Here is a 15,428-nt window from a genome sequence, read left to right as displayed (position 1 = left end):
GGACCTCTCTTCCCCATATAATATTTTTGGCAATAACTATTCCAAGAAAACCCAACTCATTTAACACCTACTGATTAAAAACAATACAGATGCTAGTAGAACATCAATACAAATAATTAGAAAAATAAAAAATAAAGTAGCAAAATGCATTAACTAGAATAAGCACTAGGTAAATGCTGCCATTAAACAGATGGCTTGGCTTTGAAATGAACCACGGAAAACAAAACAAAAAAATACTGGACGACAACGCTACAATGTAAGCTTAATGAGGAAAGGGATTTTGGTGGTGGTTGTTTGTTATTGTTAACTGATTTTTATCTCCAGTACCACTATAACACTATTAGTTGCACATTACATTGAAAAAATGTAAAACTCTGACAATATGAAGTCATTGGCAAAGATACCGAGTAAAAGGTATTTCCCATATTGTTGGTGGGGAGTGTACATTTGTAAAACCACACTGGAAAACAATTTGGCAAAAGCTAGTAAAGTTATAGATATATACAGGTGGCCTAGCAATTCTAGTTTTAGGTATATATTCTGGAAAATTTTCTGCTCATAATGACCTAGCGACATGTACAGGAGTGTTCACTGCAAAACTACTGTTATAGCCAGGACCTAGAAATAAATATCTGTTAATGGTAGAATGATTAAATTAGTGAAGCAATAAAAATGAAAACTCTAAAACTATAATAGTAAGAATGGAATCACACTAAACATGATTTTAAAATGTATAAAATGAATGTTTCCACATATAATGTTCAAAACAGAAAAAATTAAACTACACTTATAAGTAACAATATATTATGTAATTTATAAAGTAAGTAGAAGTAAAACATATTAAGACAATAGCACAAAAGAGGGAAGAAATGAAAATCTATTATTGTAAGGTGTATCTTACACTACACATGCTGTGGTATAATACTATTTTAAAATAAACTTTGGTAAGTTAAAAATATGTATTGTAAGTCCTCAAGCAACCACTAAAAAAGGGTAAAACTAATAAACCAAACCAGAAAATAAACAATAAAGACAGATAGGGAAAACTGAAAACAACAAGGCAGACAGTACATTTCCAACCATATAAATTAGTAAAGAAAATACAAATGGAATAAAAAAAACAATTTAAAGGCAGAGATTGTCATATTGTATATATAAAACAAGAAAGACCTATGCCACCTATATACATAGGTTGAAGTAAATGGATGCAAAAGGATATACCATGCAAACACTAATCAAAAGAAAGCTGCAGTAGCTATATTAATAACAAACAAAAAACACTTCAGGCAAGAATACTATCAGGGTTAAAAAGAGATATTAAAGCCGGGCATGGTGGCTCATGCCTGTAATCCCAGCACTTTGGGAGGCCGAAGCGGGTGGATCATGAGGTCAGGAGACAGAGACCATCCTAGTCAACGTGGTGAAACCCCATCTCTACTAAAAATAACAAAAACTAGCTGGGCATGGCGGTGTGCGCCTGTAGTCTCAGCTATTCAGAAGGCTGAGGCAGGAGAATCGCTTGAACCTGGAAGGCGGAGGTTGCAGTGAGCCGACAGCGCGCCACAGATTTCCAACCTGGGTGACAGGGCGAGACTCCGTCTCACACACACAAAAAAAAAAAAAAAAAAAAAAAGTTAAATAAGAATAAAGGGGTCAAATTGTCAAGAAAAAAAGGTAACAATCCTAGATGTGTGTGTAGCATTTAATAAGAGTTTCTAGATACACAATTAGATAGTAGATTAAAAAAATGAATCGTATACGTCAACATTCCCTGAGTAACTGGTGGAAAAAGTAAATAATCAAAAATGATGATGAAACAGAGCTGTAAACTAATTTTATCTAATGTATAGACTATTTCATTCAAGATCAGAAGACAGATTCTTTACAAATGCAAGTGGAACATTCACCAAGATACACAGTAATACGATCATAAAATAAATTACTGAAGAGAATTAAACTAAAAGTCAATATCTGGAAAGACAGCTGAAATATTACCAAATATTTGGCAATTTAACAAATACCAAATCCATGGTTAAAACATACACACACAAAAAAAAACTAGAAAATATTTAAAATAAAATGAAAATAGTAATAATAAATTTCTACACATCAAAATATATGGGACACAGTTAAAGCAATGCTTAATGTAAAATCAATTTATAAAGAAGAAAGGTCTCGAATCAATGATCAAAACTTTCACCTTAAAAAAATCAAAGCTAATTAAACCCAAAGCAAACAAAAGAAATGAAATTACAAAGAGCATATATGAAATTTAAAACAAAAACATTACAGAAAAATCAGTAAAATTAAAAGCTGATTCTTTGAAAAGATCAACAAAATTGATAAACTTCTATCCAGAATGATCAAGAAAAAAAAAAAAGACACAAATTGCTAACATTAGGAATGAGAAAGGTGACATCACTACAGAGAAAAGGTCTCTGTGGCTGAAGAAACCAGAAAACTGAAATGGAACCATGACTACTAAGAGAATGGGGGAATCCTAGAAGGGAAAGTAATCAGAAAAGAGATCCCCAAATTCTTTCCCACAATGTCTCTGACTGAACACTGAACCACATGTGTGGAACAGACTAAAAGCAGCTCAACTAAGACCAAAAGATCTGGACTGAGACTGGATCCGAAAGTGTTCAAAGTTCACATCTAGCCAAATTAGTGGCCTGTCAAAATAAAAGTAACATTATCCATTGGGGAATAATGGAATCCAGAATCTCTACTTTGTATTTATTGTGGCCTAGCTATGTGCCAGATATTATGCTATGTGCCGGGAACATACCAGAAAACAAGATAAAGTTCTTGCCCTGGTGGAGGTTACATTCAAATGGAGAAGAAAGTTTAATAAACGTTAGTAAATGTTTTGATAGAAATAGAGGAAATACATGATAGAACATCTACTGTAATCTAAGCAAGGCTTTTCAAAAGTTTTAACTAGGCAAAGCAGAGTATTCCAAGCAAAGCTTGGAGGTCAAACAGTAAACTAGATACACTTCAATGCAATAACTTGGGAAGTTTCTTGAGATGGCACACTGAAGAAACCAAAAGAAGCTCCATATAGTTGGTACATATATGGTTAAGAGTAAAGTGACAAGACATGGCATGAATGAGTTCAGCTGTGTACAAGGTTAAGTGAAGAGCTAAGTTAAAGAATCTGAACTTAATTTTAAGAGCAATGAGAAGCTTCTGAAAGATCTTCATGCACAGAAGTGATATATTCCAATTTTTATGTTAGAAAAGTCCTATTGATGGTTATGAAAACCACAGACTGGAAAAAGGAAAGGCTAAAGACAGTTTTAAGAAGCTGTTTGAGAATTTCAAATGAGAAATAATGATAACCTCATTTAGTTTAGTGAAGTGGTAGAGATAGGGCAGAAATAGGAAGAAATTTATATTTTAAAAACTAAATTGGCCGGGCTCAGTGGCTCACGCCCACTTTGGGAGGTCAAGGCAGGCGTATCATGAGGTCAGAAGATCGAGACCATCCTGGCTAACACAGTGAAACCCCGTCTCTACTAAAAATACAAAAAAAATTAGCCGGGCGTGATGACGGGCACCTGTAGTCCCAGCTACAAGGGAGGCTGAAGCAGGAGAATGGCATGAACCCGGGAGGCAGAGCTTGCAGTGAGCCAAGATCGAGCCACCACACTCCAGCCTGGGCGACAGGGTGAGACTCTGCCTCAAAAAAAAAAAAAAAAAAAAACTAAATTGATAGGACTTTTAAAAAAGTTACAAAGCAGTGTTAGAAAGAAAGATCATGAGTCCAGTTTTGGCCATGCTGAATTATAAACATTTTTGAAAAATAAAAATGGAGATATTTAGTATGCAGGTAACTATACAGGTCAAGCTTTTAGGAGAGAGATCTGTGCTAGATATAAAGATTTGGGCTTCTTTAACTAATAAGGGAGAACTGATGCTTTAGATGTCAATTCAATGTCCCTACTAGATTGAAAAATGGCATTTACACATTAAACAGAAGAAAAAGAGAATCAATGGATTAGGAGAACGTTTATACTGAAACTTCTAACTTCAGTAGCAACACTCTGTAATATCTCTATTAATTCTAGGCTTATCGAATATATTACTCTGCAATACAGTTTTCTCATCTAAGAAACAGGAAGATTCTAATTGTAAGACAAGCTTAGTGGTTTGGATAAGTTTTGAAATATAGAAAAGTCTATATTTCATAACAAACTAACTTTAAGAAAAATATCTTAAAGAAAAGGATTATTTTCACACTTAATGGGAAAGTATTCACATAATTTCTCCATCTCTGCTTTAGAATGTAAAATGTCTACAATAAATGGTGATAGAGAGGGAAACAAATGGCAATTAAATACGATTTTTTTCACAAACCTTAATACTACCTTAAAATTTAATGCAGCTCCATTACGTGACAGAAACACAGAAGAATTAAGCAACCAAAAAATATATGCATATTCCAAAAAAGGTAACAATATATTATTTTAAGCTTACCTTGCTCCTAAATTTTCAATGGTTATATATTCATCCTTTCTTACAACTTCAAACTGCAAGTAATGGGGGAAAAAAATAGCCCTAAAGTAGTTCAATTTTCAAAATTTGTAATGTTATTTCTTAGCTTAACATTTGAAACATACAATGAGAGTTAAGTCACAGTGAATATAAAACAAACAAAACATAAATAACAAGGTAAGTAATAAATAATCCTGATCAAAAAAACAAACTAGAGTTGACCTTAAAAAAGCAGTTCTACTTTACATCACTATAGGATTTAAATGCCAAATCTGAAATACAAAAATAGCATATTTTAAAGTAAAGAAATAAGATACATTTCTAGTCATAATTTGGTCTATTTAGTTATAAACTAAAAATTCAACAAGATAGTTCATTAATTAAACCATAAAATGGATATCATCTGAGTGCATTTTATGTAACAGGTACTATATGTGATGTTCTATAGATACTTTCATAGGGGGTTATTCACAGACTAAAAGAGGTTCAGAAAGTCTAAAATTATTTTTAACCTTAGGTTAGAAAGTCAAAAGATTAGATACATTATCCTTAGTTCACAATACTTTCCTTATTGGTATACTTATGGCATATTTTGTCTTTGTTTCTCTTTTTGTGTCTTTCTCTTTATTCTTAAATTTTTACTGTTCTTAAAGACCACTTAAATACTACTTTGCACAAATCACAGCAATAAAAAGGTCCAAGAGCTCAGTCACCATCAAAGGCAACATGGCTGGAATCCAATTATGATGATCCCAGGTCTGTTTCAAGTCAAAAATATTTTTCCAAGGAAGGAAAGCAAGGAAAAAAAAAAAAGGACAAAACAAGATACTCACCAAAATTTTAACAATTCCAGGTACATCACACTGCAGCATCCTTACCATGTCACCTGTACATCCTTCCTTCAAGCATTTTTTCCCACTAAAACTCTAAAGTTATTAATAGAAAAAAATAAAAATAGAAAAAATCACTGATGTGCAAATCTGATTATATTTAAATAAATTTAGTTAGAAGCAAATGTTGCTAGACAGTAAACTGGAAGATGGGAATATTTGACAGGTAGCTGTTAAAAGATGGTCCATTTCATAAATCAATGGATATCCTACTTAAAATGTATGATTTCACTCTACTTCAAAATCTTCAAGTAGCTGTATTACAGACTAAGATGCATTTGCTACTCCAGAGAAAGTAACTTCAAGTAAAATGTACTCATTAAACATGTGTAAAGAGGATTACTGAATTTCTATCAGATACATGAGGATTCTAGGGAAAAGGAAAGAATAAAAATGTTACATCCTTTCTCTAGTTCTGGCCTGATACTTCTTTTGGCTAAGTTATTCATTTTTCTTTTACTTCTCTTTCTAAAATTCAGTAATATTAATTGCCCCAACAATCAAGGAAATTGTAAAGTATATACCACTTAAAAATAAATAAGTAAATCTTCATACCATTGTTTTTACAGTTTATAATGTGAGTTCATCTGTTTTATCTGTTAATTCTTACAAAAACCCTATGAAATAGGTTTATCTTATTCATAATTTACAGCTTAAAAAAATTAGTCTTTGAGTAATTAAGTTACCAGTCTAATATAATAAAACTAGTAAGTGGCTCAGTCTGGACTGGAACCCAGATCTCCCAACTCCATATTCAATGCACTTTCTACTACACCACAATTACTTCAAATGGGTTTTCTGTTGTTTGTAGAATGTAAACACTATAGAATCAAACATTATAGACCCAACTTACGGTCATCAGCTCACTAAGGAGTAATTAATTCAGAGCTGGGCTTTGTATTTCCACTTTAATATTAGTTGCAAACAACTCTATTGTATGTTATATAATAGTTAATAATTATAACAATTATATATTATATAATAGTTATAATTATAACTTATAAAATTATAGTTATATAATTATATAGTTATATAGTTATATATAATTATAACATAAAATTATAGTCATAATTATAACTATTACATATTATAACCATGTTATATAATTACATATTATCTATAACTATATATGATATGTAACCATTATAACTAAACATAAATATTAAAGATTCTAAATATATTTTTGAAGACTGAAATCTGTCCTTGTTCATCACCTCTAAAATGGAAATCCTTAAAATTGTATAATTATCATTTCTGTGTGTTTACTAAGAAATTCTATTCTATGATCCTATATGCATATATGCAACAATATTTCTATTCTTAAGAGTATACATTTCTAAAAGGAAGGGAACAAACTGATAGAAACCACTAAGCAAATCAACTGGTAGTGTGTCATCTTCAAAGAGCCGATCAATAAATGATGATAATGAATGAAAAGTGGTAGGGAGATAAGCATCAGAGAGAATTGGGAAAGAACAAAGAAGGAAGTAAAAGAAAACGAAAAAAAGGAGGAAGTAAAAAGAAGGAGGGAAGTTATGAACAGGAAGAAACGATGATGAAGAGAACAAAATAGGAAAGCTAGAGAAAGAAATGCTGTTGTAGTTTTAAGAACGAATATAATACCTGATCATTTTCACCTGGATACTTTAAATTCTTGAACTTTTTCCAGCAAATTTTATGGAAATAAACACAGCAACTTTTACTGCACATTAACTGAAAAAATCCCTGGAAAAAAATAAAAGTAAGTTATCAGTAAGGACATGGCGATTCTTACATAGATAAAAAAAATTATATTAAGTCACTTTAAAAATTATTCTATAATTAAATTTTACATGGCATTCAAAATTTATCAACAGAAATCAGAGATCACCAAATAACTTTACAAGTCACTAAAGACAGGAAAATTAGGACGGAAAAAATTGTCAATAACTTGAAAAGTTAATATGTTTTCCACATTCTACGTACAACACAATATTAGAAACCCAGTGAGTGATGTTTATAGAGGAACATGTTCATCTCTATTTTTACATGTCTCTTTTCCTCCATCCCAGCTCCATACCATTACTGCCTGAATCCCCTGTTACCAATCATGAGAACTCAGATTTGCTGCCTTGCTGACAGCTCCTGAGCTACTGGTTTTTCTGAGCATACAGATTGCCTGTCCTTCCAACTGTACCCTGCCTGGAAACTACAGCCTTGCTTTTTAAAATTTTTGCTTTGATGACAAAAATTAAATTGTGTGCCCAGGTATTTCTGCTGCTACATGCTGTTGTTCATTTGATTAGAACCCTAAAGCATTCTTGAGAAACCTTAGGACCATATCGCCATGTCACCTAAACCAATACTGAACAAGCTTGACCCTGAGCACTGCATCTCACCAGGCTCACTTTTCAACTTCTACTGAGTAGATCTTGGTCTTCTCCTTCTCCCCAGCTATCGGATTGGCTGTACACATCATGCCTCGCAATTAAGATTTCAGTTATTTTTTTTAGAAGTATTGTCTGATTTGCAGATCGTCTCATCCTATCTTGTGATTTCACAAAGTCTTATTCTGATAGATCCAGAGAGATAGATCTATCAGAAGTATTCTGACAGCTAAATTTCTTCAAATCAAGGCTGGTTACTTTTTCCCCCTGCCAAGGCCCATAGAAGAGAAAATGATCACTTATTTAGTAGCATCATTCCTGAGGAGTGACAAACTTTCTCCTTAGTAAACTGCTACCATTCTTAACCTCTAACAATTCTAACTATAAAGTAAAGCATTTTTTAGATCATTTTCACTGTATGATTGACTGCAGGAATAATACTTATAACTTCAGATGCACATGAATGTTACAAAACCTTAGCAAAACCAATTTATTCTTTTATTGACTCACAGAATATAAATAATTTCTGATCACTCTGAATCTAAGTTCTCAGAGACAGTCAAATAACTTTTCAGCTGCTTTACCACTGTAATTAAACTAAATGCTCTTTTAAAATATTTTATACATAATATAATTTTTTATAATTTTATATATATAATTTTTCAATTGCTTTTTAAAAATACTGTTAATTGACAATTACAGTACCTTGTAACTGGTGTTCTTCAAAATGTCAGCTTCACAAGATCGTTCACAATCTAGGTAACTACAAATCGTCTGCTTCATTATATTACTTTCAGTTGTCTTGATAAAATTATTAAGATGATCCTAGATTTTAAAAACAAAGAATTATGAATTATTAATAATAAAGTAAGACTACCCATGTTTTACCTTGGTAATATGTCCATATCATACCCCTTTTTGAAGTGCTTGTATATAGGTATTTTTTTAATAGTAATGAAACATTTCCCTAATTCAAAGTAAACAACGTATAGGAAGGTCCTAAATTAGGAGGACTGGATTTCTTAATGAATGATAAAATCATGGAGAATGGAGAGAAGTTTATGTTTGAAGCCATACTTCTCTTTATCACCTAACTCATAGCATAACACCTGGCATGTTCCTATCAAGAATTATTTGCTCTAATATGTACACACAGAGAGATAATAAATCACTGGTGTCCAAGAGAATCTTGGCTGGAACCAATCCCTAGGTCACTACATTGGCAGTGGAACCACTGTGGTACTGCAATATGCCATTCCTGCTATAACGGGCAAAAGTACAGTAGAGAAATATGTTTTCAATGTCTTTGGTTACAAATCAGAATATAATTTCTCATTTTAAAATGCTGATTAAATGGCCAGAAGTGGTGGCTCATGCCTGTAATCGTGGTGCTTTGGGAGGTCAATGCAGGAAGACTGCTTGAGACCAGGAGCTCAAAGCTGCAGTGAACTATGGTAGCAACATTCCACTGCAGTCTGGGTGACAGAATGAGACCCTCTCTCTAAGAAAAAAAGTAGAATAAAACACATAACAAATAAATGAAATGCTGATTAAATACAGGTGAATCATGTTATCAGGTCTAAGTTAAATGATTAGATAAGGTCCTTCATACTTATCTGTTAGAGGGATAGGGTTACAAAATTTCAAATAGTATTACTGGTAATATATTGAAGGTATATACGATAAATAAGCCTCTAGAAATTATTTCACAAATATTAACTCAATGCAGGAGGATAAAGTTGAGAAAATTTCCCAGAAAGTAGAAAAAAATATTTTGAGAAATAAGAAAATTAGAGACTCAGTCTAGTCTGCAAGGCATCTGAATAATAAGTATTTCACAAAGAAAAAGAGAAAGTTAAGAAAATATTATCAAACATATAAAACAAGAAAATGTCCCAGAAGCAAAAAACACAAGTTCAGAACACTGGGGATACAGAAAATATCCTTAACAATTCCCAGAAAGAAGACAATAAAACAGGTCAAATACAAAAGTTTAAAAATCAGAATGAAATCAAGTTTCTTAAAAGTAATATTAGAAGTTAAAAGATAACAGAAAAATGCTTTTAAAAAATTAGAGGCCAAGGTGTGAGGATCACCTGAGCCCAGGAGTTTGAGACCAGCCTGGGCAACATACTGAGATTGTCTTTACTAAAAAAAAAAAAAAGAAAAAGAATTAAAAAAAAAAATTAGCCAAGTGCGGTGGCATGTGCCTGTAGTCCCAGCTACTTGGGAGGCTGAAGGAAAAGAATTGCTTGAGCACAGGGGGTTAAGGCTGCAGTGAACTATGATCATGCCACTGCACTCCACCCTGGGTGACAGAGCAAGAACCTGTTTCCGAAAAGAAAAATTATTCCACCCTCAAGCAAGATATGAATAGAGCATACAAAGGATAAATTATTTTAACACTTGAAAGGTCTCAAAAAATTTACCTCCCATGCAAGGCCTCTTTTACGGGAAGCTGCTAGAGGCTAGAGGAGTTGCACCACCAAAACAAGGAAGCAACCCTAGGAAGGAAAACTTGAGTTCTGAGAAACAGAGGATTCCACATAGAAGAAAGGTGAGGAAAATTCCCAGGATGAGAGTGAAGGGAAACCCTGAGGCCAGCTTAATAAAAACGTGTAACTACCAGTAGGATAGGAGAGAGAGAGAGAGAGAGAGAGAGAGAGAAAGAAAGAGAGAGAGAGAGAGAGAGAGAGAGTGTGTGTGTGTGTATAGGGAATGTATAAGCAAGCTAAACTCTCATTTTTCACAGTGAAAAGTCAATAGAGAAAACCTGGTGATATGTTTTAAATAGCAGTATTTTTTTGGAAAATAGGTAAACATCAAAGAAAAATGCTTAGAAAGTTGGAAGAAGCAGAATTTCAGATAGAGATGACAAAACAGAAACTCTTATTTTAAGTCTTTAAAGATTATTTGACAAACTGAATATATATATTACTGTGCATTAAATAAATATTCACTTAAAAAGTTAGATAATAAAGAAAGCAAAATATTTTAAAAAGAGGAAACAAAAGAGTAAAACAACCAGGATAAAGTAAGGGACTGCTTTGTAAAGTAGGGGTGAAAATTTAGTATTTTAAAAATGCATAAAATTATTACTTTAGCAAGTCAAAATTAAAAGTCATATGATTACCTAGACAATGCCAAAAGCTGTCTGCATGTTCTATTCATTACTGAGATAAGTATATTAAAATATTCTATTGTGATTGGGGATTTAAAAGTATTTCTCCTTTCAATTCTGTCAATTTTTGGCCCATATATTTTGAAGCTATACTACTAGGTATATACAAATTTGAGTTATTATATCTTCCTGGATAACTGAATTTTATGTTTTAATAAAATGTCTCTCTTTATTTTGAGTAATGTTTTTGGTCTTAAAGTCAGGTAAAACACAAAGATCAAGAAAGATCTAAAGTTTTGAAAAAGATATGTCATTCAAACATTAACCAAGAGAAACCTGCTGTAGCTATGTTCATATTAAACAAATTTAAAAGACCCAAATGGCTATCAGATGGGTTAAAAATTACCCAAAAGGTAAAGTACACCCAGAAGGTGTGGGAAAATGAAAAGTCTCACACTATTTAAAGAATACAAAGTGGTACAATGTCCTGAGATAAAATATGGAGACGTGTAACAACTTTATATTGTGTGAACACTTGCTCCACAACTCCACCTTTAGAAATTTATTCTAATGAAATGACATGGCGAATATGCAAAGATCACTTTATATAAGAAGGAAAAACTGGAAATATTTAGAATAAACTTAGCAGGGAACTAGTTGAGTAAATTAAAGCAAAGCTATATGATACATTACACCAAAATTGCATTGTATAATAGTCTAATGACTGAGAAATAAAAAATACTATATATTTCCAGAGTACAAATAAGTGTGCACAACATCACACTTAAAATCACAAAATAAAGGCTATTGTTTATGTGTGTGTGTGTGTCTGGAAAGATATAAATAAAAATGCTAACAATGGTTTATCCATTTGAAGAAGAAATATAGATGAATTTCACCTTTGGGCATTTTTATATTTTCCATGTTTTCTGAACTAAGCATTTACTACTTTGTAATATAAATCAACAGCAAAATAATGGTAAAGATAATTAGGAAAAAAAGTTACCTGCTACATTTGACTCTAACCATGCAGAGTACTGGCCTAGTATTGCTATTAATCTTCTTGTTATTTGAAAATGTTAACACTGCCACCTCACTTCTCCCTCCTTGTTGAATCATACATTCTGCACTAGGTAATACAATAAAGGTTGTTTCTTATATAAAAAGTTATGTGCCAATAAAAGAACATGCATGCTGTAAGAATATGACATAGTTGGTTCACACATTATGATTCTCATTAGTTACAAATAAAATGTTACTCTTAAATAATTTCTTACTTTAAAAGTTGTAGGTAAATCTTCATCTTCTGTAGGATCTATGTCAAACCAATGGTCATTTGTATCTCCAATTTCTTGTAAGCTTTTATGAAATTCTAGCAGTCCTCCATTATATCTGAAAGGAATTTTAAAATAAGGTTAGTTTGAATGGGACTGTGCAGATGCATGGTTTATCAAAGATACAACAAGTAACCCATTTTTTGTGATAAATAGGGTGGTGATAACCTCTGGCATGCCATAGAAATACAAATACTAGGACTCTCACCTGCGGCAGATTGGGATGAAATACAGGTGGAAGGGGAGGCACTAGATTATGTAGTAGCTCAAGCTTGAACAGTATGGGGGCCATGGTAATTAAAGGGACTGTAGAGTTGGTTGGCTTTTGTTAACTGTCTTGGAGGCCTTGAAGAAAGAGAATGACAGGCACAGGTCAGCCAACCATTAACTCAGGATACACTGTGAAATCCAGAAGGCCTCTATGGGGGCAATTTAATGAGACTCTCATCCCCTATGGCCATAATCCGTGCTGAAAATAAGGCCCAAATTTAATCATAAAGTGAAACAAACTGATATTGAATGCACAGCCTCAACAAGACTAATATCATCAACTCAGGACACTGAAAACTAGAAGGCCTCTATGGCAACATCTAAAGAACCTCCTCTAGACATAAGGCAGACTATGATGAAAATGAAGCTCAAGATTTAACCATAAGGGTAGAACAGCTGCAAAGGAGACCCAAAACACAGCCTCAACAGAACTACACAAAAATTAGGGATTTGATATGCTATGAGTAGACCCTGAGATGTAAAATTGGGATATTTAGGTGAATGTGCTTAGAAACACTGAATCCTTAAATTCCCCCCATGAACGCTCTTGACTGGCAAAGACCTATTCCTTGCCACAGGAGAGCAGCCTATCTTTATTTAGAGACCATGCAAAAATATCAGCTGAGATGCATGTCTCAAAAGATGATGTCCTTCCTTCTTAAGATCTTCCCCTACCTCACTGCCTTCAGATAATAAATCTAAGGTCAGGTGGAGAGCCCAAGTGAGAAAACAGAGCCTCTGCCCAGGAAGAAAAAGCTTGTTAATCATAAGAATTGCAGAGCCCGACTAGAACGTACTGGCAGGAACATGAGTGGAAGAGGATCTTTAAAGTGCTGAACCAAGAGTAAACACAAGGCTGGATGGGGAAGTGTACACTGATATGGAAAAATTCTTCCATAATTCAAGATTTACGTTCCTAGAAAGGACATCTGAATCCAGTCCTAATATGGTGCTGAGAAGGCTCCTTGAAACTTGGACACAACAATGGTCTATAGTAAATTAAGTAGAAATGCTGAAAATTTCTTGGAGGCATATTAAAGGAGTCAGGAGGCTCAAGAAGTGAGAATGTTAGAATTGACTTACTACATAAAAACACAGAACCCATTAAGTGATCCTAGAAAGGCTCAGAGGACATCCCATTCATTAATACAATAAGAAATACAGAGTAAGAAGGGCACCAGTGTCTTTGAGGAGCTCAGTGGTGGTTGTCCTCCACAGGTCAGGGATGAAAGTAATGATGCTGCCATACAACTGGACTTCCAGTGTCAATGATCTGGAGAATGAATTCTCTCCAATGCTCATCAGTAAAGAGAATAAAAAACAGTTTTCACATCTGAGAAGGACAGCAGGACATATTCTTTGTTCTTGTCTCAGGCTATGTTAATTCTCTTACTTTGTCACAGTATAAACTGAACGGATTTGGATCATCTTGACATTCTGCAAAGCATCATACTAGCCCCACTATATTGATAGCACATGCTGCTCAGACCCAGTGAACAAGAAGTGAGATGTCTTGCAGATACCCTAGTAAAAATACAGGCAACCCAGAGAATAGGAGATCAACCTTACAAAGAATCAGGGAACTACCACATAGGTGACACTTTTAGGGATCCAATGGTTTGGCCCAGCAGTAATCCTTCATAAAAGTATGCCCAAGTAAACTTTTCCAAATTCATCCGTCAGATCTTAGCCAAACATTGTTTCCTCAGGGAGACTTCTGATTCCCAGAACCAGTCTCCAGGAAAGACTTTATTCACTCTAGTCTCCTTCATAGTTCTTTATTCTATTTCATAAATATTTTATGACTGATTATTTGATTAAGATCTGTATCTTTCACTGTACTTTCAGTTACATGAAGACAGGAACTATATTTTGTAAACCACTGTAACCTCAACACCTAACAGTTTCTGGAATATAATGGATACTTAGTAAATAAAATGAATGAACGATGCTACAAATGGTTATGGATCTCCATAGAGGAAGTAAACAGATAATCTATATAGTTTCCTCCATACAATTTCACTTTCTTAAAATAAGCAGTAGCCAATACTCCAAAAACTCAGCATTTGGACCCTTTTCAACTCTTTATAAGCTCATTTTATACTTTTAAAACCTATTTCAAGTTAGTGGTGATAATACTAATAACTCCAACCATAATTTATTTATTAAGTATAGCATTTTTGTGTCCTAGGCACCATGTTAATCACCTGCAACATCCTCATGAAGTGAACCCCACACTATTATTAGTTCTATTTTAGAGATAAGAAAAAAATATAAGGTTTAACAACATTAAGTTTCTTAGTGTAAGTGATAAAAAATGTAGCTGAACCCAGGTCTATCAGACTCTAAAGCCTATGCTCCTAATGTTAATGCTAGACTGTCTTTTATTGCTATGGTCAAACTTAACACGCCAGTTAAGTTTGCTATTTAATATTCTCAACTACATTAAAGAAATTATCTATACAAATAGCCAAAGAAGAAAAGGATAAACCAGTAGAGCACAAATGTCACGATGCCTGGTATACTGAGCACACTTACTTCCATTTCACAATGCTGAGACTTCACAGGCAACATCTACCCGTTAATTAAAATCCTTACCTCTTTTGAGCACATCGTAGTAAACCACGTCCAAAATAAACCAAACACATAAAGTTTTCACAAATTTCATTTTCTTGGATCAACATCTTCATCACCAGAAATTTATTCTCAGCTTCTGTATAATCCTGTAGTAACATAAAACTAGGTTTGGCTGATGTAAAAGTCATTTTTTTTCTTTTACAATAAACAATTATTTCTCAAACTGGAGAAATTAGGGCAGCTTTAAAAATAATCCAACCATCTGGTCATTTATTCACATTCTGAATCCTGGCATCTCTGTATGTGACTACAAAGATCATGTAGTCAGTGTTTAAAATATTTATTTATAAATAAACTTAAGACCTTC

The 15,428-nt window shown here is 33.3% G+C and overlaps 1 protein-coding gene across 2 annotated transcripts in view; it reads right to left on the bottom strand.

Moving 5' to 3' along the window:
• Positions 1-15,428, bottom strand: part of DZIP3 (DAZ interacting zinc finger protein 3) — a 99,083-nt gene that overhangs the window by 45,696 nt on the left and 37,959 nt on the right. For both annotated transcript variants that reach the window (XM_011995433.1, XM_011995440.1), the window contains 6 exons: positions 15,083-15,207; positions 12,158-12,272; positions 8,465-8,584; positions 7,017-7,118; positions 5,337-5,429; positions 4,486-4,538 (listed from right to left, as the gene is read on the bottom strand). In XM_011995433.1, the coding sequence (XP_011850823.1) occupies positions 4,486-4,538; positions 5,337-5,429; positions 7,017-7,118; positions 8,465-8,584; positions 12,158-12,272; positions 15,083-15,207 (608 nt within the window). The remainder of the gene's footprint in view (positions 1-4,485; positions 4,539-5,336; positions 5,430-7,016; positions 7,119-8,464; positions 8,585-12,157; positions 12,273-15,082; positions 15,208-15,428) is intronic.

This window comes from Mandrillus leucophaeus, unplaced genomic scaffold, assembly GCF_000951045.1.
Source record: "Mandrillus leucophaeus isolate KB7577 unplaced genomic scaffold, Mleu.le_1.0 Scaffold113, whole genome shotgun sequence".
NCBI classification, from domain to species: domain Eukaryota; kingdom Metazoa; phylum Chordata; class Mammalia; order Primates; family Cercopithecidae; genus Mandrillus; species Mandrillus leucophaeus.
This window is presented reverse-complemented; position numbering and strand designations above follow the sequence as displayed.